The sequence below is a fragment of the Aquila chrysaetos genome, chromosome 2, assembly GCF_900496995.4.
Source record: "Aquila chrysaetos chrysaetos chromosome 2, bAquChr1.4, whole genome shotgun sequence".
Taxonomy (NCBI): Eukaryota; Metazoa; Chordata; class Aves; order Accipitriformes; family Accipitridae; genus Aquila; species Aquila chrysaetos.
This window is the reverse complement of record NC_044005.1, coordinates 41,906,623-41,929,129: the sequence shown is the minus strand read 5'-3', so window position 1 is coordinate 41,929,129 and position 22,507 is coordinate 41,906,623. Positions and strand designations below refer to the sequence as shown.

The 22,507-nt window shown below is 37.3% G+C and overlaps 1 protein-coding gene across 1 annotated transcript in view; it reads left to right on the top strand.

The window, feature by feature from the left end:
- STARD9 (StAR related lipid transfer domain containing 9) overlaps nt 1-22,507 on the top strand; it is a 122,943-nt gene that overhangs the window by 77,707 nt on the left and 22,729 nt on the right. Inside the window, exons 16-23 of the mRNA XM_030033566.1 lie at nt 469-648; nt 4,547-4,598; nt 5,510-5,647; nt 6,560-6,642; nt 7,681-7,784; nt 9,985-10,032; nt 17,257-17,447; nt 21,799-22,282. Of these exons, the coding sequence (XP_029889426.1) occupies nt 469-648; nt 4,547-4,598; nt 5,510-5,647; nt 6,560-6,642; nt 7,681-7,784; nt 9,985-10,032; nt 17,257-17,447; nt 21,799-22,282 (1,280 nt within the window). The remainder of the gene's footprint in view (nt 1-468; nt 649-4,546; nt 4,599-5,509; nt 5,648-6,559; nt 6,643-7,680; nt 7,785-9,984; nt 10,033-17,256; nt 17,448-21,798; nt 22,283-22,507) is intronic.

The window sequence follows — 22,507 nt, the reverse complement described above, 5'->3', positions numbered from 1 at the left end:
CCTTGTTTGAAAGCTGTCTCAATATATCACAGTAGTTCATTATACAGAGCTTCTGTCTTCTAAGATTAAACTCCTCCAATTTATTTGAAGGAAATTATTGTGCAGTCACCAAATTACTAAGAAGATTTGATCACTGGTGACCTGGAGAGGTTTTGGAGATCTAATTTTAAGTTTTCCTTAAAGACAGGCAAAATAACTAGTTAGCATGGTCACATATCTTTCTGACATTTGGGGAATGAGTCTTCAATAGATTAAATCTACTCCACTAGGTGGTAGTACAGTTTTTACTCGATTTTTTTTGTTGCCACAGAAATGTACTGCAATTAGAAATACACCTGCATTGCAAATGGTGAAAGAATTTTGCATCCAGTAACTGGAAAAAAAATGATGTTCATTCTAAAGAAATTTATGTATGAGAAAAATTAACCTGCTTAGTAAGTGAAACAGTTTCCTCTCATATTCTTTAAGATTGAGCAGTTGACCAAAGACTGGACAAGTAAGTGGACAGACAGGAAAGCCATTATGGAAGAATACAGTGTGGACATCAACAAAGAAAAAGCTGGAGTAACAATAGATTCTAGTTTACCTCATCTAATGGCCATGGATGATGATATCCTCAGCACAGGAGTGGTGCTGTATCATCTCAGGGTGAGATATGGTCACTTGTCTTATTTTTCCCTTGAATTTGAAAACATTTGTTTTCTTTGGAAACAGAGTGGTTAAGATGGCATTACAACAACAGCTATCAAAAAGTAAAGGCCACAGCCCACAAGACACAGATAACAGGGAAAAAAGAAAAAGAGGATACCTGAAAATGGAGGAGGATAAGAATTCATATATGGAATAATAAGTTGACCTCTTATGAATGCGTGTGCAAACTATTTGATAATGTATCATAAGCAAAGCAAAATACTCAAATTAGACATTAGTAGTTTGTCCACAAAGCATGAGGACAGGTCTGTGTGCGTGCATGTGTAAACGTAAAGGATGGTGCTTAAAGTATACCAGACATACTTGTCCAGATTTTACTAGGTACTTGTATGCTTGAGACTGGAATACTTGTATATGTGTAGATCAAAGATAAAAGTAAGCTTTAACAAGCACAAGCTCACTTTGACAATGACTTCTATATATTGCTCTTTTAACCCTATGAGGCCTACCAAGTGGATTCCAGGTGTGTAACTTGAATGCTAATTACTTGTGATCCCACTTGATTGGCTGTTTTCCAGGATCAGGTAGAAATCCTGGCCTCATAGATACTGTTTTGCTGTGTAGCTGTTCATTTAAGGCACCAAGAAGCTTTCATAACATTGTATGTATATTACTCCACATTGAGGCTTATGATATGCATGGCTAGGTCAAATAGTTTTAGGGGATTTTTTTTTTTTTTTTTTAATAAGTCAGTGCTAAGCTGGACTTTAAGTTTTTAATGTTGTTTAAATTAATGGAAATTACTGAAATATTGATGCTGTTTAACGTAAAAGGAATGATGAATGGGTACTTCTACAGAAATGCACTCATTAGTAAAAAATGTGTTAAATGTGTTAAATATGGTTGAAAATCATCTATCTGTCTACTAATAAAATATCTTAATCCAAATCTAGGTTTTGTGCTACTTGATATAGTTTAGGGACATGGGATTTTTTTTTTTCCTTTAAAAAGCTGCAACAAATATTTGAAACAGAAATCATGCTGCTGTTCATCATGTTGAAAGAGAAACCTTACTAATTTTCTTCATGCCAGCACAAAGAAATTGTACCAGGTAATAATCAGGGACCAAGTAATAATGTCCAGTGCTGATGAACATGCAACTTGACTACTCAATCCTACATTAACATTAAATATTTATTAAAAGTAATTGCTACTACTTAAATGTCTTTCCATTATGTGCCATTTTGGAAACAGCAAATATTTTCACATACTAATTTTGACAACACCTGAAGTAATTTAAAGATATTCATTTTAATGGAGAACCCTGGTTTGAAGGGTCACCTTCTGTAGTCATTAGTATCTCTGTCACACTAACATCTTTGTCCCCTGTTTCTTTGCTCCTAGATGCTGCCTTTTCTTTTCTTTGTGCTTTGCACCTTTTAGACTCTGGTGTCTATTACCTTCATCTGAACAGCAAGAAGGTAAAACATTAGCGGTTCCTTACATATTAGGGCTTCGACATAAAACAGCACTTTACTTTGTCCTTGTACAGAGAGGTCGTGGCAGCAGTTTTCAGATCATGTAGAATAAACAATCTGTTACTCTTTTAGTCTCTTGATATTCCATAGTATTAATTGTACTAATCAATGCTGTGCCTGTGCTTAAAGAACCTTTCTTTCTTAGGTTCTGTTCTTTTTTTTCTGGCTTTCATTAACAAAAATGTATGTTTTCCCTATAATTTAACTGACCTTTTTGCATAGCTTAAAAGTATGGGATTTGTTTATATTGTTTAAGAAAAAGATGCAATTCAAAAACTTTTTTGAAAGTTGGAGTACTCCTAAGTCTGAAGGGGGAAAGCAATCTCACTCTTTATGGTTCTGTAATGCACCTTGGGGATGCTACCCTTAGTCAGGAAACACTGCCAGAAGAGGGTAACAATGTAGAACCACTTCAACAGATATGAAGATGTACCTCGATATATTAAGGTGAAGTTGTGCAATCATTTCATCTGAATCATCTGTCTTTCACTTTTTCAGGTGGAATAGTAAATATTAAATTAGGAAAAAGTATAAATATTTAAAATATTAGCTCAGTAATAGCATTTGAAAAAATGAAATCAACATGGGCCTGGGTTATGGCTATTTTTGTTTTATTTTCTTCTTTAGGTTGAGATAGTTTGTTTGTATTGGATCTGTACCCTTGCTCTCAGCTGCATTTTTTAGTTGTACTTAAACTCACCCAGAATCACTCCACTAACTGGGATACTATTGTGAATTTCATGAGCCAATACTGCTGTAATACACTTTTCTGAATTAAATTGTATTACCAGAGAGTTATTTCAGCACATTGGAAAAAAGTTTCTTTTGGAATTACAATAGCTATTTCTTTGTTTAGTCAAAAAAAGGTAATTGATAAAGAGGTCTTTTAGGAGTTGGTTTACTTTTATTTGTATAAAACACATGTTACTAACTCACTTGATTGTATGAGGTGAGTCAAAGGCTGTATGGATTATAAGTTTTCTACAAGTTGTGGCCAAGCCAGGAGGATATTTTGTGGTTGAGGCCACTGACCATTAAGCTGACACGTAACTTGATAATTGCTCCAAAGGAGTGTCACTGGGCACATCCAGCTTTCAGCCTTTCCAGCAAGGGAGTCTCAGCAGGGCTTGTAGCAGAAGGCTCTGTTAGTTGGTTCAGACAGCTGAGCTCTGTGAGGAACTGAATGATAATCATTCCCTTTCCCTCCAATTCACAAAACCACTGTGATTTACCCATAATTACCCATGATTGCATCATCTTACAGTAATGAACACCTTCCCTTTTCCTAGTCTTCAGGCTTCCGATTACTACTTCTTGCTTCATCTTTAAATCTAGGTGATAATGTGCTTGGAGCAGAAAGCGTATTCAATTTATTCTAATTAGAATACAAAAATCAAGTAGTTTAATGACCATAATTAATTTTAATATGACTGAAAGAGTTGCCACTAAAGTCGTTATAGAGCACATTCACTAATCAGTTTACAATAATTAGGTATAGTGTCTCTTCAGAGCTGGGAAATGATTTTGCTTTGTTTTCCTAAGGAAAAAGATAGAACCAGTAATGTAACATACTAGACAGGTGGTAAATTCATTGCTTTTTTGGTAGTTTTTTCCTCATAGTATTGATTAAATGATGCTGTTTTATTGATATTTGCACTGTACCATAAGAATACTGTCTGCCTTGCATCACTGGCCTATAATATGGTTTGAGTCTACTTGTTCTGGAGACTTTTGTTCCTAGGCAGTTCTTTTCTTTGAAGTTATTGACTCTTCGAGTTTGGGAACTTGCCCATATACCATAATCACCAAGAAGACTTTCTATAAATGTCATTTAAGTTTTGGAAAAAAGTTCTCCTTTAGTAGTTAGTTTGAAGAATTCATAATCTATGATGAAGTTCCCTTAAAAAATAGAAATTCTGTTACTTTTATATCTGAAAAGCCTAGTTAACTGAATAATCATTTTGCAGCTTCTTTCTTCCTGCATGGATATTTATAAAAAGAATTATCTCATTTCTGCAAACAAGTCTCACTGTAAAAGTTCAAAGCATCAGAACGTGTCTTCATATTAAAAATATTCATCTCAAGCACAGTCCAAAAATCATCCACTGAGGGTTACTTCATCTACTGGAGTCATAAGAGAAGCTGACATAGCTGCAAGATAAGTAATTGGATCGCCATGGGAGACAGCAGGCTGAAGTATTACAAAATAGTATATAGAGTTTGTTCTAAACAATTCAGTCATTCAGAGGCGATTTATTTCAGGTATTTGCTAAGATGCTGTACCAAAGTTGTTTTAATTATTCTATATAATCCACTTCCAGTAACTGACTTTTAAATTAGTTCTTTTCTTGTTTTAGGAAGGAACAACCAAAATTGGAAGAAGTGATTCAGACCAAGATCAAGACATTGGTAAGAGAATGATATTACAAATTGTTTTATGATGTGGTCAGGTCAAACCAAGATGTTTACATTTGTCGTGTAATAGCTAGGTAATGTTTCTGTTTGTCAGCTTTCTTTATAGAAGAAGGTAAGGAGAAGAGAATAATTACGTTGGCTAAAATATTTCAGTTATTTTTGGTTTTGTTTAAGAGGTCAAAAAGTCAATGGTCTTGACCTAACTGAGATCTCGTCAGAATTTTCTTCCCACTTGTGAAATGCTACATGAGAGTTTAAAAATATCTTCATCCAACATCCATATCTTGGTATGTTCTATACTAAACTAGTGGCACAAGTGATCATGAGACATTGAAAATGCTTTTCAACTCTACCTTGGCAGAGTATTTTAGAGATAAAATCCAAATTATTCAGAATATTTATTATTTCATTTAATTTCTGCTCTTAATTTTAACCATCAATATCAAGAGCTAGAAATTATGGTAGAAAGTTGAAACTTTATACTGAAATTGGAAACTTTGTAGAATCTCTGCTTTGGTAGTTCTGCTAGGTTTGGTTAAGTTTGATTATTTTTTGCCAGTAGGTTGGTAAAATATAAACAATAAGTGACATAATAGCAATAAGAAAATTCAGCACAATAGAAGAGTTTGCACATCAGCTCACAAATCAGAAAGTAGTGTATAGTTTTCCAGAACCACAAATACTTTAAAAGAGCAATCTCACTGTTTTTAATCAAGTTTTTCTGTGATTGGGTACTTGGCTAGCCATCAAAGATGACGATTTCATCTCCTTGTTCTGCACATGACATAGTTCTCTGAGGTACGAAGTATGCGGTCATAGTGTCAGATACTGTGTGGTACTTCATTCTGAGGAAAATAGTGCAAACTGAACTCCTTCAACAGGTAAGATAAATCTGTACTTTGTAGTTTTGCAGGGACGGTGGATTGAAAGGGATCATTGTATGATAGACAACCACTGTGGGATTGTGACACTGCGACCAGTTCATGGCGCACACTGCACTGTGAATGGATGTGAAGTCACTGGATCATGTCGTCTGTCACAAGGTAAGGCTTGATTTTTCTATGAATGCTGCATTATAATCATCTTGCCTCCGGAGTTTAGAGACACAGATTTATGGAACTCATGCAGATCTAAGAAATACATCTGTCAGTCTCCTACTGCTGCCTAGCACCACAAGGTTTGATCCATGGCTAGAGCTTCCAGACTGGGACAAATAAAATAAGTACCGCACAGAAAGTAAGATGAAGACATAGGTGACAATATTAAGACCCCTTTTGGCAGCAGTAGTCTGTAGCCTTCTGAAAAGGGAAGACCTGTAGTCAGAGGCACTGTTGTGGAAGGTAGTGGAGACTGGCTCTAAGCTAGCTGACCACTGGTGGGTTTTTTTGGCAATTATGTAATATGGTTGAAATGACCTTCAACTTTTTCAGTGTGTTTAGGTGGAGGGTACTAGCCACTGACTCACAGGCTATGGTGAATGAGCTCAGATGAAATGGATCAGGCTCCCATATTTTCAGGTTGTTATAAACAAAAAAAACAGTCCAGTTTCTGGGAACTTGCAGTGATCTGGATTCATAAAAAGATGGTGTAAAAAAAAGTTTCCAGAAGTGGGTTGGTTATGTTTTTGATACGAAGTCGTGCTGGTCTTTAATATGAAGAGGGAATTTACTGTTATGTTGAACTTGCAGACATCTCCAAGATTAGTTTGCTTGGATGCTGTCGTTACAGAATGATAACTCTGCTGTTCCATAGTGGCAAATCTTAAAAATAGTTCTCTGCTCTGTGACGGTCAGAAAGCTGTTGGTCAGAATATTATTTTTTTTTAACATACTATTCTGTAGTAGTTTGTGTATGCTGTAGTCTGTATACTGGAGTTAAGAAACTGCTAACATTCTAGGGACCAACTGTTTGATGAATTATGGCTCTGTAGATTTCTAATTAGTTTTTTTTCACAGGGGCCCTTGTTGTCCTTGGCAAGTCTCATAAGTTTAGATTCAATCACCCAGCAGAAGCTGCTATCTTAAGACAAAGAAGATCAGTAAGTTCTAAAACTATTTTTCCCTCCTAATTCTTCATTGATTTTCCTAATTATTTCCCTCTTAAAAGCAAGCTTGATATAGATAATATTTCTTCTCATCATTGTATTCACTTGCTTAATTTCCTCTATCTAATGGTCTGTAATGACACTAAACCTTTTGAGGGAGGACACTAGTGCTTCTTTCAGATGTGCTTAGCAAAAGATGATGCAGATCCCTTGAATTATTTAGTGTTTCCTATTTCTAGTCATGACTACAGTAGGATTGAAACAGGCAGAATGCTGCAGTGAAAAGACCAGTTAAGAATCTTTCCACATCTGATAATTTTCTGAATTATCTTCTTTCTCTGTCATTTCACCATCCCGAATGAGGTATACTAGAAGAAATGGAAAATTTATGGGATTAAATGCTTGAGTATTGTTGACTCTGAAAGCACTTGCTTGTTACATACATCAGAAATAGATAAAATAGTTCTTGGTATGTTAATCTCAGGAACTAACTACTGTAAGATATTATTTGGTCAGCTATTTCAATAATGTTTAAAAAAAATTAGATAATTCTTAAAATGACTGGCATATATAACTAAAAAACCTAACTTAATGTAAATTTTCTGGTTTAGGATATAACTGTATTACCAACTGATATTGGCAAGAATCTACCTTTTAAAATGGGCTTTCATATAGTAACATTTAATACTTTCCACTCAACTGTCTTTTTGTACGCAATTCTGTAGTTGAGATAAGGGGCTTAACTTCCATTTGTTTTCATTCTTAATTTCTTGATTAATGAAACATGCAGTACATTGAAACAGAGCTACAAGAAGAGGAGTACTCAGTAACAAATACTTAGCAATTTTGCAAATTATCAAAGACTAAGCAGAAGGGTAAGTGAGATTGTAAACTCACATGGGAGGTATTATGCAGCATTGCACACAGTAGTGAGCAACGGCGGTTTTAATGATAACTTGGAAGTTCCTGGGTTGCTGTGATTTTTTTCTTTTTTTTTTTTTTTCCCCTGTTCTCATGTTGTGTGTTTTGTAGATTAATGAAACCCCACCCATTCTGAGTTGTGGAGCTTTGGACTGGCTCAACTTGGATGGAAGTTGCACCCATTCTCCTCGCTATATCCTTTCTTCTCTTGACAAGTAAGTTTAAAACAAACAAACAATTTCTCATGTGGGATGATGTCTGAAACCAGGACTTGGTTCAGACAAAACTTAAGTTGTATATAGAATAGGTCCCATCATGTTTTCAAGTGATCAAATAAAAGCGTCTGAGAAAATGCATTGGCCACTAATATACAGTGTTACGACATCCAAGCAACAAAGCTGAAAAATTATTTATTGATGCACAATCAAGAAAATGCCTCAGATGAGACTGTCAGGCAGCCTTAATTCAGTTCACTTGCACATCTGCATTATAGCCGTTTTGATTTACAAGCTAATCTGTAATTTTTACAATATTCTTACTTCAGTGCACAGAATGGACTTTTCTAGATATGATTTAGCCAAGGTAATTACTACCAATTCAGTTTCCCTGCTAATTTGTTGTGGAAATCAGAAGGTTAGTTTGTTCATAAATTCCCTTGAGTTCAAGTCCTCATTGAGCCCTTCATCTCAGAAACCCATTGTGATTCTCTTTTTTTAAAACTGAGCAGTAAATAAGGCATAGACTCCTTCCAAAATGTTGAAGAGCTGCTCATACTCACAGTGTCTAGTGTATGCTTTTCATGGCAGAGCCTTTCTGAAAGGGGAAGGGTTGGTGTGATGAAGACAGTAATTAATATGTATCAGGAAAATGAATTAAGATATCTCCTGTGTTTCAGTTCATAACATTGCAAATAGAATATGATGGAATTAAATGTAATTGGGTTCTTTCTCTTTTTTAATTCCTCTCAGCCTGGCACATTCAATTGACCTGTTAAAGGCAAGAAACAGCCATCTTCTCATTCATATCTGCTGATAGTTCTGCTTCTTGCTAGAGTGTTTTTGGTGTGGTAACATACTGGGAATCTTTTTTCTCTTTCTAGAGGAAATATCTCATCTTGCTTTTATGAGCGTAAAATGTTATCTCTGTTTTGAACATCTCTTCATACTTCTAGTCAAGTGGCTTGCTTTCCACCTTGGCTAGTGTGTTTCCATGTGTTCTCTTTAATGTATCTAATCTCTGCATTTGCTTTTCATTTACTGCAGTGATACCTTTCTATACAAAGTGGTATTTAATTTTGTTTCTTTACTGAGTTACATTTTACACATCACTGCTGTTATTTTCTTTGTAAAAATTACAAAGAATTTAAAAATAAGGGTTTGTCTACTGACCTTCAAAAGTAGATACCAAGTTGTTCTTTACATAGGTATAAACATCAGAGGTGGAGCTTTTGTCAGAAATTTGTTGGTGGTCCTAGAAAAACCTGCAGAAATCCTGAAGCATTGTGAACAGTTTAGCACAGAATTGCACTTGGTTTTCCCCTTTTTAACCTGACAAAACTGAAGAACATTTCTGATTGATTTTTTTCAGACCATATTCAGATAGCAGATTTGTTTGTGTTGATCAATTTTTTTAATCACTTGGACAGCACTATGCATATTACGTTACTTAACGTTACCCTCACATACTTACCTAGAGTGTCTCAAATGGTTACTTCAGTGAAAATGAAAAGCATTATGGTATTGCATTCACTTGATTTTTATGAATGTCCATCTCTTACAGGAATAAGCTATAAATTATGTCTAATATTAGTTGTCTTTCACCCTACATAATCCAGTGGTCTTTTTTTCCTCTTGAATAGTTTTTTGGCAAAGGTAAACTGAATTGATCTACTCAGCCTTCCTTTACAGTAACCACTAAGCCTGTGTTTCTGTCCAGACAAGTAGTTTTGCTCATGGAGGGGGTTACAATTGAGACATCTAGCCTAAGATCTATAATATGAGAATAAAACAAGATATATGTGGTCTCTCAGATGTCCAGCTTTCGTGAAGAAAAGTCAATGTCAAGTACTAAAAGGTGTGTCTGAGGTACTTTGAAAACAGTAATACAGGACTAAGTGGACTACAAGAAGTACTTATTTGTTCATCGGTAAAAAGTCCACCTCATACAGAGTCTTATCTCTGACAGAAAGAGAAGCTTAGAGGAAAATGTAAGAACAGGGCAAGTTCTGTGTGTGTGTGTGTGTCTCCCCCCTCTGACTTGATAGTTCTTGATGCTCTCCCAGCTGCTAGCGATCTGCATCTTAGAGTCTTCCTCTACTGAAAATTACAGTAACGTCTCTGTGTATAATAGACTTCAGTGAAGTTTTCTTGTCTTCTTTTTGAACACCTTTATGATGTCCTATTTTTATTTTTGCAGTCAAAAATGTAAAAACTGTAAAGAAAACAAATGTTCTCCTGAACTAAGGTAAGAATATTAATGTGTCTAAAATCATGCTGAATTTTTTGGCCCTTCTAGCTTTGTCTTTCTCTTGTGCTACACTGATTTCCTGCAGAAGAGATGCAAACTAGGATTCAAGCTTTAATTTGATTTTATCATATTGAAACAAGAATCTGTACATGCAGCTGAGTTATAGGCAAGTCTCTGCAACCATGTTCTTTCTTCATACTCAATCTTGTGCAAATGGTTTGTATCTTTGTTGCATGTGCAACCTGGATTTTAGAGCCATGACTAGAGTGGGGTTTACGCTGAAGCTGCCACCAATTTACAATATATAAAAACCCTAAAATATATTAAATTTTATGTCAGTAGTAGGTACTGTGAATATGCATTAGTATATTGAAAATTCCTTGGACAAATTGCGTTCTTTTCTGGTGAGAAGAAAACGGCTTTATGGAAGAATCCAAAAAAGAAGTCATAGCGTAGAACATGATTTATTCATGCAGAGAAGCACAGCACCTGCACACAAAAATAATTCAGAAATTGTTTGGCTTCCATGGGTTTAAGTACTCTTTAATCAGGAACTGATGGTTCTTTGCTTTCTTCTGGATTTTTTATTTCGGAACGTATGAGCATATATATTATGGTACTGATTAGTTACAGTCTTATCTCCCATGCTGTCAGTGTGATGACATTTTTCTCATCTGCTTTTCATGGGTTGAATTACCAACTCAACCTCTAATTGTATGTTAAAATGTTTTGAGAAATGAGAGAGAAAACAAATTTCTACCATTGCACCCAAATATGAAAACTTTAAGCATGAAACTGTCCTTGAAAAGGAGTGTGATTTATTGTACTCTTACTTGGCCGCTTGTTCATCCAGCCTACTCAGAAGAGCCCCAGCGCTTCAAACTTCTATGTTTCTTGTCAGCCAGCAAACACACAGAATTCTGGCTTGTGACTGGCATCAGTCATCATATGATACCGTCACCACAAATAACTAGACAATGAAGTTCTTGCTCCTGTCATTGCCTTAATACCACACTGTATATAAATATAAACCCTGATTTTGTTCTCTTGCTGGTTTGAGAAAAAACAGTTGTTCCATTAGAGTCCAGTGGTATAAGAGTACACTGAATTAATTTTAGCTCCTTGGAACATGTTTAAGCTCTCTTTCTTTTAAAATACCAACATTGTTAAACCGGTGGAAAAAAATCTTATAAGAACGTGTGAAATTCTACTGAACTGGAAAGGAAACAGTGCCCACAGATGTGGCATCTGATGCTGGAGAACACAACACATTATTCTAATGTGATATAGTTAACATGTCCAACTAATATTTGTAAAAATAGTACTCTGAGTTCTTACAGCTTTCATTTGAGAATTTCAAAGTGCTCTACAAACACAAGTTAAAGGAATCTTTTGCATCTCCTAAAAGATCCCTTAAATATTTCACAGAGAAATGCACTGTATCAATCACAGCAACTCTACAGCTTACAGCAGAATCATGTATAGTGGGTTAGCAGGGGAACTAACTGATTCTATATATAACTGAAATCATAAGGGCAAAACCTGTGATAGATTGTAGTTCCAGCTGAACTGGAATTTAGCAAGGCGGTGTTGACCTTTACTGGAGTGTGTGGCTGTGTCTTGTGCCTGTGACTTGTTGCCAAAAAGAGTTCTGTTTTAGAAGTGTATTTAAAGGGTTGCCTTAAGTAAGTCACCTTACTGTTGTTTTGGGGGCTTAGGCAAACAAAAAAATGAGGCTTTGCATGGAAAGGCTAAAAAAACCCAACCAAACAACAACAAAAAATGCACAGGTGGGCTTTTTCTGTAAGCAAACCAGCTAATCTGAAATCCAAATGATACTTCATCTCATGGTAACTTCCATGAAGAGGATTACTCTGTGTGTACATTGCTAAAGGTCCCTTATTTCTAAAGGTTTCTGGCTCTGCTGGCTGCTTTGACTGGTTTCTGGTTCCCACCTCCTGCCCACCATCCCCAACTTTTGCTTTGAATTGTGTGAGTGGCATTGCTTCAGGAGGCTGGAGGAGGTGATAATACCATGTCTTCATATTTCCTTCATTGCTCTTCCCTTTGCTTTAGGGAGAAAGAAGAGGTTTGAGCCTCCGTGCTAGGCAGAAGCAGATGTATGATCCCAGGCAGCTGCGTGGTGCCTGCTGCTCTGTGATGCTCTGAGGCCCTGCGGGAAAGGGCATGGATTGGACATGGGTGGAGAGGGAGGATGGAGTGGGAGTGGATGTGTATCAGTGGATAGGCTTGAAACCCTGACTTGTTATTGCTCTCAGTGCTGGGATTTGCAAGGGTGCAAAATGCCTTGCCAACATTTTTTTTTCTGCTTTATTATTAACTCTTCTTCCCCTGGAAAAAATAATTTGTAAAAGAAAAATGGGACTTGAACACTAGACAGACAGAAGGATGGGGATGCTAACTTAACTGACGTTTTCTTCGGGAAAATCAGCAAATTTCAGCTTTTAGCAACAGTGGTTATTTTCACTTGAGTTTCTTTATTTGAGCCTTAAGATTTTGTTGCAGAAGGCATTCAGCCTCACCACAGAGCTATTGCTGCCATAGTTACTGAAAACTGCATTATGCTGTAGCAGCCGCCAGCCTCTGCATCAGCAGTAGAAGTGTTTGGGGAAGAGGGGAGGAGAATTGCACAATAGGATCCCGGAGAGCTGATGACAAAACAGGCTGGAAAAAATGTGGATTTACAGATGGTTCATTTAGCACGCGTCATGCAAACTTTGTGGAGAGAAAAATGAGATGGAAAACAATCCGGCAGCATTGGTATAATATGAAAATTTTCTCAGTAATTTGTGATTATCTTTAAGGTTGGTGTCTTTCTGTTGTTGTAATTTTACTTGCTGTTTTTAAAGGTTTACTTGGAGGAGGGGTAACTTGACACTTTTCGCTGCATTTGGTACACCTAGAAATCTGCATGCTTTTATGAAATTCTATGCAGGGTTGCTTTTTTTATATGCTGTATGCCAGAGTATGCCAGTCCCATGAAACCAAGATTTTATGTATGTCTTGATACCTACAGAAATGAAGCTGTTTGTCTTATGTTTGTCCTGAGGTTATATTATTTCCTGCTAGAACTATACCAAATGTAGATTCCTTATGTGGGAAGGCAGGAATACAAGCAATAGCAGAAATTGGTCTGTGCTTTATTCCTGTATCTCATAGCATTCCTGTATTTCAAGTCTAAATTTAACAGTACATCTGATTTAAGATGTTTTAGATGAAAGAAATGAGTGATCTTATCTACCCGTTACAGAGTATGGCTAAATTCTTATGTTAACTGGATTGATATTTGGTTTTAGTTTAATCATCCAAACATGTATTACACAAACTGATTGCTCTTTGAATTGTCTATTAGGTGATTTAGCTACAAAGTATGTGTGAATTTGTTATTTTCTTTCTGGGCCATCATCATCTTATTTTTTAGTTTAGTTTGTCATGTTATTTCCACAAACCAGCAAGAGTGTGTTGACATGACATAGCATGTTCAAAGGTAGAAGGGGAGCATTCTTACTTCATGTTCTTGGTTTCAGCAGTTTCTGTGAGAGACAGATCTGTATCCCAAACCAGCCAGTCATTTTGCTCTCACAGTCAGTAGTCTCATGGCCAGAGGAAAAACATCTTCCGGCATACCTGTATTATGTAAGTGGCTCTGCATGAATTTTCATTATCTTTTTGTTCCGCTTGAGAAAACCATCTTTAAGAAGCAACTTCATAAAAAGGTGTTTAATGTTCGATCTCTGTATTCAGACCTGTCTTTGCTGCCCTGCCTGGTTTTTGTTTTGTACTATTAAAAATTAGGAGATGAAGCAAAGAGGAGCTGAAATAGCAGCAGAACTGCAATTCGTATATATACCTTCAGCAACAGTAATTTATTACAGAAACTTTAACCTTAGGGAGAGAGGATTGTACCAACTAGCTACATCACCAGAACAAAAGCAGTAATAATACTGTAATGGTTGCTGTGCCGTGTTTTTTTTTCCAAGGTTTAAAGTGAAGTATCGGTGTGCATCTGTACTCTGCCTTTTTGGGGTGTAGTCATAGTATAGAGCTGTGATTAATAACATCAGTTTGGCCTGCATCGTGTTCTGCTCTGTGTGCAAACACACACGCCTATTGGAAAGGATCTTACAGTTTCATGTTAGTTCAGCAAAAAGCCATTAGCACACACATGAGGGAATACGTTAGTGCTGCTGAGAACAGCAAACAACACACTTCCATCTGCTTTGTTTGCATTGCTTATTCTCTGATACTTCATAATATATGGGTGGGGGTGAGGGTGGGATTGTTTCAGCATTGTTGGAAAGTATGGGAAGAGCTTCTGACCCTCTCCCAGCTGTAAACAGATGTTACCTAAGCACCTCTGTGAGCATTGTGAGGTCTTTGGATTGAAATGCAACACTGAGTTGTTTCATATACTTAAATGTTCTGGGTTTCAATTTGTAAACAGATTGAACTCTGATAGGTCAATTTTATGGAAAGGATGGCTGAGTGCTAAAAGCCATGGTTAGGAAGAATATGAGACATTTTGTAAGAGGAATTTCATTTTATCTAGTTTTAGTAAACAGTTGCAGAACAAGAATTCTTTGTCTACTGTTTTACTATCATGCTCAGCTTTTCAGCCTTATTGGCAATGATTTACTCAGTTTCCTCCATCTCGTACAGAATGGTGCTAATGATAAATCAAAAAATGATAAATGATAGAAATCAGCTCTTCTGATACTTGACTTTCTGATATTTGATAATGTTAATGGTTCCTCATCACTCCTCTTGGATGAATGTACTTTGCTTCTTTCACACGTACCTCAGACTAAGTGACTTGCCCAAGGTCATGCAATTGTCCAGTAACAAATTTAGAGTCACATTTTTCAACTTTCGTATCACGATAGGAATCAGAGCTTTTATATGTCTTTTAGCAAAACAGGTTAAAGACTACCCCATCATCAGAGTATGCAGAGACTTAACATTTACAATTGCTATTAAGGTTTATTAGTTTTAACGTATCAGCAAGAAGAGGCTTCAGCTGACATCAGGGCTCTGTTAGGTTTAGTGCATAAGCATCCAGAGGCAGTCCTCACCCTGAAGACCTTGCAGCCTAAGTACATGAAAGCACAGAGGTGATATAACTGCTCCAAAATCAGAGAGGTCTTGTCTCAGATCAGTCCTTTAATCTCCAGATTATTTGGCTGCTCCATTACATTTCCCTTGGAAAATATGGAAGATAACCTGGAAGCCACATTCAGGGAGAGCCTCCCTCAGAGTTATCATTAAAACCATGGGAGTTTTTCCTAAAGGAGATCCTTCAGATTTAATACTATGTTGATAAAGTGATTCTTCTTTAGTTAACCAGTCTAGCTTTAACCTCTGAGTTTGTCCCCCGTAGTTGGTGGCATTACAAATACCTGAACAGCTGGCAATTTGTAATGGCCATACGAGCGTTTCAGTGCTGCAATGAAGTGTCAATTCAAACCTACTTCAGCTGAATGAGAAATGAGGCACCCCTCTCCTATTTCCTGGGGATCAATTAAAGTTTATCTGAGAGGAAAAAATTACAAATCACAGACTGTTGGCATCTTTGTAGTCAAACCAAGGATAAATAGAACTTGGAGCTGCCTATTCTTATAATTCGTTCCTGTGGGTCCCAAACAGACACAAACCATTTAGCAGATGACAGTAGCAAGGTTTGTACTCTGACTGTTCACACCATGCCAGACAATCGAACAGAAGATGTTCCTTTTCAGTTATTCTCACCAGCATTACATTTACATAAACATCAAAACCAAACTGAATTCTGTTTTCCTCAGGTCAGTGAGAGTCACAGTAATATTGTAAATTACTGAAAATCTTAAGGCTTCTATGTAGTAAGGCTTTCCCACTGCTTTTTAAGAAAGTGAAATATATGTTCCATGTAAAGGTACTCCAGAAGATTTGTAGACTTTGGCTGCTCAATTGCTTCATCTGTTTTGTCTGCTGATCTAGCACACAGAATCAAAGTTGTTGCTGTAGAAATGGTTGCTTTGAACACATGCTTACAGTTCTAAATAGAGATGTCAAATTAATTCCTATGTAGCAAAGGTCAAATGCTCTTTTCATACAGGTGACCTTGTATTGGTAATGATTTTACAAACAACATCATGTTTCCAAAGCATTCCTTTTGAAATTATATTTTTGTTTTCTTTTGACCTTTAGGGATTCTTTAGAGTTTTGATACCTTTTCTCTCTTTAAAAGTATAATAAATACATCATTTACTTCATTAGTAAAATGTATTTTAAATTTTTTTTCTAGACTTAAAGATTTAATTTTCTGAGGTTACATATAATAATGTGTTGTTTAGAACAAAACAGCAGGCAAAGATCATATATCACCTTTATATATAATATAACTTTAATGTTAAGGATTTCTGATGATAATGTGTGGACAAGTAGAATATATATTCCTTTGAGAGGGTTAAGGTATTTTGAATATTATCATGGATCATGCTAAGAATAGGTACTATTTTGATTGTTACTCTGTGTGTGTGCGCATGTAAAATTTTGGCGCACAGTCAGGAACTAAACATCTTGGAGGGGACTATAAGGCAGTTCTTCACAGGTTAGTCACTTTTCTGATTACAACTCTGCTTCAAATATAGAAGCAGTCACCTAATATAGCTGTCGCATCCAACAGAGAATTGGGTGATCAAGTTCCTTCTTGGTACTGCCAGAGACTGTCAGTGTAATCTCAACAATGTCCATAACCCTTTCCAGGTTGGAGATTTTTGATCTGAAAACAGAGAAGAATGTTTGTTACTTCTGTAAAGCACTTTGAAGTACTTAGATGACAAATATCCTATATAGTGATTATAAAATTTTATAACATACAACCAATCCCCCTCCCCAATTTAATTTTTGGAAGATCTACAGCAAAATGAAAAGTGACAATATTTTAAAATTCTTTTTGCTGTTATTTTTCTGGTGATGGAATTTTCTGCTTCACCACGAGAGCTTTCATGTTTGCTGACATTCATGATATCTACAGGATCGTAGCCTGCTATGATATGCATATACACAGCCACTTTACCATCACCAGTTTTTGTCATAATGCACCCTTACTGAACAAAACAATATCTTAAATGTTGTCTGTCTTTCTTTAGTAAGATGACTTGTTTTATTACAAATGTTTGGTATTTGTTTCTGGTTTAAATTCACTGTCGACATTTCTAACAGCAGAGAAATAAATGCTGTGCATGAAGAGTACAAGCAGAAACTGAGAGACCAGGAAGCTTTCCACAGAAAACAAATTCAACGGCAGCAGCTCTATGTTGAGGATTTACAGCAGCAGATCCTGAGAGGACAGATCAAAGCAGAGCGGGAACTAGAAAATGACCAAGCACTAATTAACCAGCAGATCCAAGAAAGTGGGTACCTGCCTCTTCCTCTCTCTCACTTCCACTACTGCATTCTTTCATCCTCTTGCTGGTTTTGTCCTAGTTATGCTTTATACTATGGGTGGAACTTTTATTATAGCTTATTACTAGTTTTCTCTTATAATTGCCTTTCCCTTGAGAACAGTTAACAAAGCTTTGATTAACAGGACTAAAGGGCTTCCTTTGCAGTGCACCAGCAGCACTGTTTAATTAGCTCTGCAGGTCACTGCTGGGAGAGACAGCACCAGCATGCAACTCCGCAGTGGCACTGAGCCTCTTGTCTCCCAAGCTGCTCCCCGTCCTGCCTCTCTGTAGCTTTGCTCTGCTCATATCTGTAGTGCAACTCTGCCATGGTGCAGTGTAGACCAAGTCTACTATTGTGTTTTAAGTTTTTCTTGTGCTTCATCCAATGAGTTGTTCTGGGAGATTGAAGTGGAGATGAATGTGGTATTTCCTACCATAAGCTTTCAGGGGAAACTGCTATAACAACAGGATGCGATAGGAACCAAGCACCACAGCGATGTGTGTTGGTTGAGGTACTGTCTTTATGCATTTCATTGATGATGTTATCTGTAACAATATAGACCATTTTCACATGCTTTTAATGAATTTCACTCATTAGGAAAAATAGAGCCATGGCATAAGACCATGGCTCAAACCTGAATTTTCTGTGGTTGCTATGTGAGTTTTAAACAATGAAAACAAAGAAAATACATCTGAGAAGTAGGTGGGACACTTCAGAGCTAAAATCCCAGCCCCAGTTAAGGGAAGGAGAGTTTCAACTGGGTTTTACATAGACAATTTCCACCCCCACCCCCCGCCCCTTTTATAGTATGAAGATATTCTGTGGTAGAAACTGAAGTGCAACAAATTAAGATTATAAATAAGATGTGGGTCTTATTTACCCTAAAGATGATTAGTTAGTGGTATTGCATTCTTCTGCTGAATTTGTTTTAAACCAAAACTGGATTAAAAAAAGACATGCTTTGGTTCAAATATGAGTTATTTCTAGGAAGTTCTATAGCATTATGCTATAGAACTAAAGGCTAGATCAGTGATCAGATTTTGAATGGTAAATAGCTATGTCACAGCATATTTGGAGAGGTACTTTTTAGGGTCAGTGGCTCCTGGTCCCCAGAGGTGCTGCTCTGCATGGAGGCAGACATATTCAGCAAGATTTCTTGGTGGGGTTGGGCTGCCCCTTAACGAGTTTATAGACTGATTTGGGAACATTTCAAGCCTTGAGATTTTTATGACCACTGAAATTGGGTGGTTATAGTGTTCTCTAGTTTGTTGTTTAATGAATGATTTGATCCAGGTTTCCTGATAAGCAAAGTATCCCTATTACAAAGGCACCGTTCCCACTTGGCAAAACCTGCTATTGGTTCCTGGAAGAAGAAAACTTCTGTGAATTTTTGGAAGCTTCTCAGACCCAAACTTATGCAGTCTGCTATCTTTTAATTATGTCAGCCACAATGAAGAGATTAAAAGGAAATTGTGATGATGGGATGTAGCAGAAATGGACTTAAGATATGTAGATAGTACAGAGAACCAGGGGAATTCTCCCAAAATATCTTTATTTCATGGGTCTGTAGACTTGTTCTCTGCATCCATCTAGTTCTGCTGTTTTCACTGTGTTCATGCAAAGCTTAGCTAGGCAGGTAGTTTTTGCCAGCCAAATACAATTCTTCACTTGGCAACCCACCAAAGTTCTCCACCTTTTCTGCACCCTCTGTGTCTCAGCTCCTGACAGAGGCAAGTTTGTGAGCAGACATTAATTAGCATCTTAGAGTTTGCAGCTCTGTTGCAGGGAAACTTATCTGCCAAATATTCTGCTTGCTAGAAACTTGCTAAAGAGGACAGATCTGGAAATAAAGAGTTGAGAAAAAAGCTTTGTATGAGAAAGTTAAAAATGTTATTAAGAAAAATTAACTAAAATAATGACTAAAATGCATCCCTTTTATCTGTAGAGTAACCATAGATGTAGAATTCCTACTTCTGTGCGTGTGCTGTGTGCAGAGCTGCCAACATAAACGGGACAGGAGACTCATTGTAGTAGGGATCACTAATGAAGTATGTTTAACAAGATCAGTAGTCACCAAGCAAGTGATGCTGACAATCCCTATGGACTAGTGATTTCTTACATTAGGGAAATTTCCACAGCCCAAAATTCCTCTCTTGCAGCTCAGCTGTGCAGAGCTGCAGGTAGCCCTCATTCATCACATCAGACTTAAATACCTCTTAATTCCTAACCCCCTGAATAAACAACAAGAGGTTGCTTATTCAGTAAAGGACTGCAGATTGAAGGTAAGCCCAGCCAAAAAAATGTTGCTGCTAGTAAGACAGAGTGCTTTGAAAAGCTTTGGTCCTTTGAGAAATGCTCTACTTGCCAAGGAACCTTGCCTGTGATTTTACATTGCTTTTTCACTTAAGGATATTTTTTTTAGTTTGCTTTGTGCAGCTGAATATGTGTATTTTTATAGCAGCATAAAAATGAACAAACTCTGCTTTGTTAAGAGAACATGTCCAAGCAATCAGATGCAATCTGGTAGTGGTGATCTCAATAACCCCTTCTTTTGACTGTTACAGTTCATCATAGCTTAGATTGAAGCCAGTGCACTCTGAAAGACCTCTAAGCACATCCCTTGCATGGAATAAAGTAGTCTTGCATCCAGCGTTAAAACCAAATCAACCTGGTGTTCTGTGTTCTCTACTGTTTCCCCACTGACTGCAAAGATCAGGTTCTGAATATTTAGAGAAGACTAAGTGTGTAAGCAGAGGTAACGTATTTTATTACCAAATTAGGTTAATCAGTTTGTGACCATATTTAGCATTTATGAAATATGGGGGACATTAACAAAAGCAGAGAAGCTAACTGTCTTTGTGGAGTAGAGTGGTGATTTTATGAAAAATATGCATTAACTGGTGGTACAAGCTTGGGTTTTTTGCATTACGTTTGTCCTGATAGCTAAAGGTTGTGTTGGCTTCACCTGCGTCCTTGCCATGAGTGTATTTGATTTATTTCAAGTACATTACATGCTAAAGTGCTCGTGTATAAGATTTGCAGGCTCCCATCAGGCTGTTTTGGCAAGTGCTTATTGGAGCAGCTGTAGTTGCAACAGGCAGTAAATTTGTGGTTGTTGCTCTACCTCAGCCAGGTGCCGCACAGGGTTTGCGTTGCTTGGGAGGTTTCCATCTGACGGGTTTAGAGAGGGTGGCAGAACTGTCCAGCAGGTACCTCTATGGTGGCTTCCTTGAGCCTTGTCTTCAACCTACTTTGAAGGTTGCGTGCCCATCCACAGGACTGGTAGCTGGCAGCTGCAGCTGCCCCCACAAATGAGGCACATCCCGACTGGAGCGTACAGAGGTCTAGCCTTCAGGCTTACTGAACTTGCCACCGATAAGGGCAAGCACAAAAATTGCCATTTCCTGTGGTAAACAAAGTTCCTTAGCGTGACTGGGCTCCCTCATGTTCAGCATGCCTAGGCAAGTGAGAGAAAATAGTTTGCAGGTGGGTTTTGTTGGTTCAGTAAAGTTAAGGAGGAAAGGATAGGAGCAAAAGGCACAAAGAGAAATGGGGGTTTTTTGCAATAGTTGTGAAACACTCAAATGCTGTGATGAGAAGTCAGTAACATTTTAAGATTGCACAAGTGCTTATTTATTCACTTGAAATGTAGGAATTTATTAGCCAAAGGCTCATCAGTGTGTGCATGAAATTCCACTTGCTGCATTAATACAGATGTTCTGTTCCGCTCTGTACAACTTCCTCTTCTAGTTCCCTTGTTAACTCTGCTCTCAGTGTACATACATTCATTCCCTAAGTAACACATACGAAGCTTAACATGTGACTTCAGAATAATTATAGCAGAAGTAGTAGCACATTTCACAGTAAAAAACTAATGAAGTCATACTTCACTACTGTAAATATATATCCTATGTCTGAAAAGTGCACAGAATTGAACTCAGGCCTTTTAATGCTTCCACTGTATTTTAAATTGAGGTGACATTTGAGTGTAATCTTTGAGAAATTGAAACGTGTTCTACTTTTTGCTTACAAACAAGGTCTTATCCACCAGTCTCCTTAGCTATATTCGCCAAGCCCCTGCTTACATCTTGCAGTTGTTACCCAAGTCCTTATCCCAATGGAAAGGCTTCCTGTTATCAATAAAGTGCAGCAATGATGAATTTTTCTCTAAACGGTTTGTCAAGACTCTTTTCTACATGCATAGAAATTCTGTTCTCAAATGAGCACTCAAGGCTGATTAAATTAAGAAACAAGATAGTAACGAACAATGTTTTTCCTATGATTTTTACTTTCTTTCAATCATTGTTTTGTTTACAGACCAGCAGTGGCTTATAAATGAGAATAAACGACTGGCTGCCCTTCAGCAGCAGCAGAGGGAGTTTGCAGTGCAAACAGAGTCTACGCTGTATGCAGAGGCTGAGGTGCAGAGTACCATTGGGCTAGAAATCTGCCCTTCCCTGCTACAGCAGAACAAGAAGAGACTGGTGCAGCTGGAGCTCTTGCGAAGATACTCCTTAAAAAAGGCAGAAAGAAACATAAGACGGAAAAAGGTCAAATTCCAGCTAGAAAGGATAGTCAAGAAGCAGAAGTTATTGGAAGCCAAGCAAAACCTAGAGCATCTGGAAGCTAGCTGCTGGCTCAATGAAGAGTGTGTGAAACAATCCCAAGCCCTAAATGAAAATACTGCTGTACTGTCCTCTTCGGATCAACAATTGCAAAAGAGAAGGAAGTCACTGGGTTCGAGTTCCTTGCAGCGCAGGCAGCATTCGTTCTATAACCCACATCTGCCCCACGTACCCGGGTAAGTTAACATCTGCCAATTCCTCTGCGCTTACCTTGAATTTAAATTAATTTTGAATTTTCAGTGGCCACGTATAATCCAGAATGCCTTTCAATGTACTGAAATAATCCCCAAACTTGCAATATCAGTGAACTTACTATATTGTATGTCACACTGCAGCTGTTTGTCCTTTTTCCTTGGATCTGTACAGTGCATTCTCTGCTTAGCTCTTTGACGTGGTCTTTT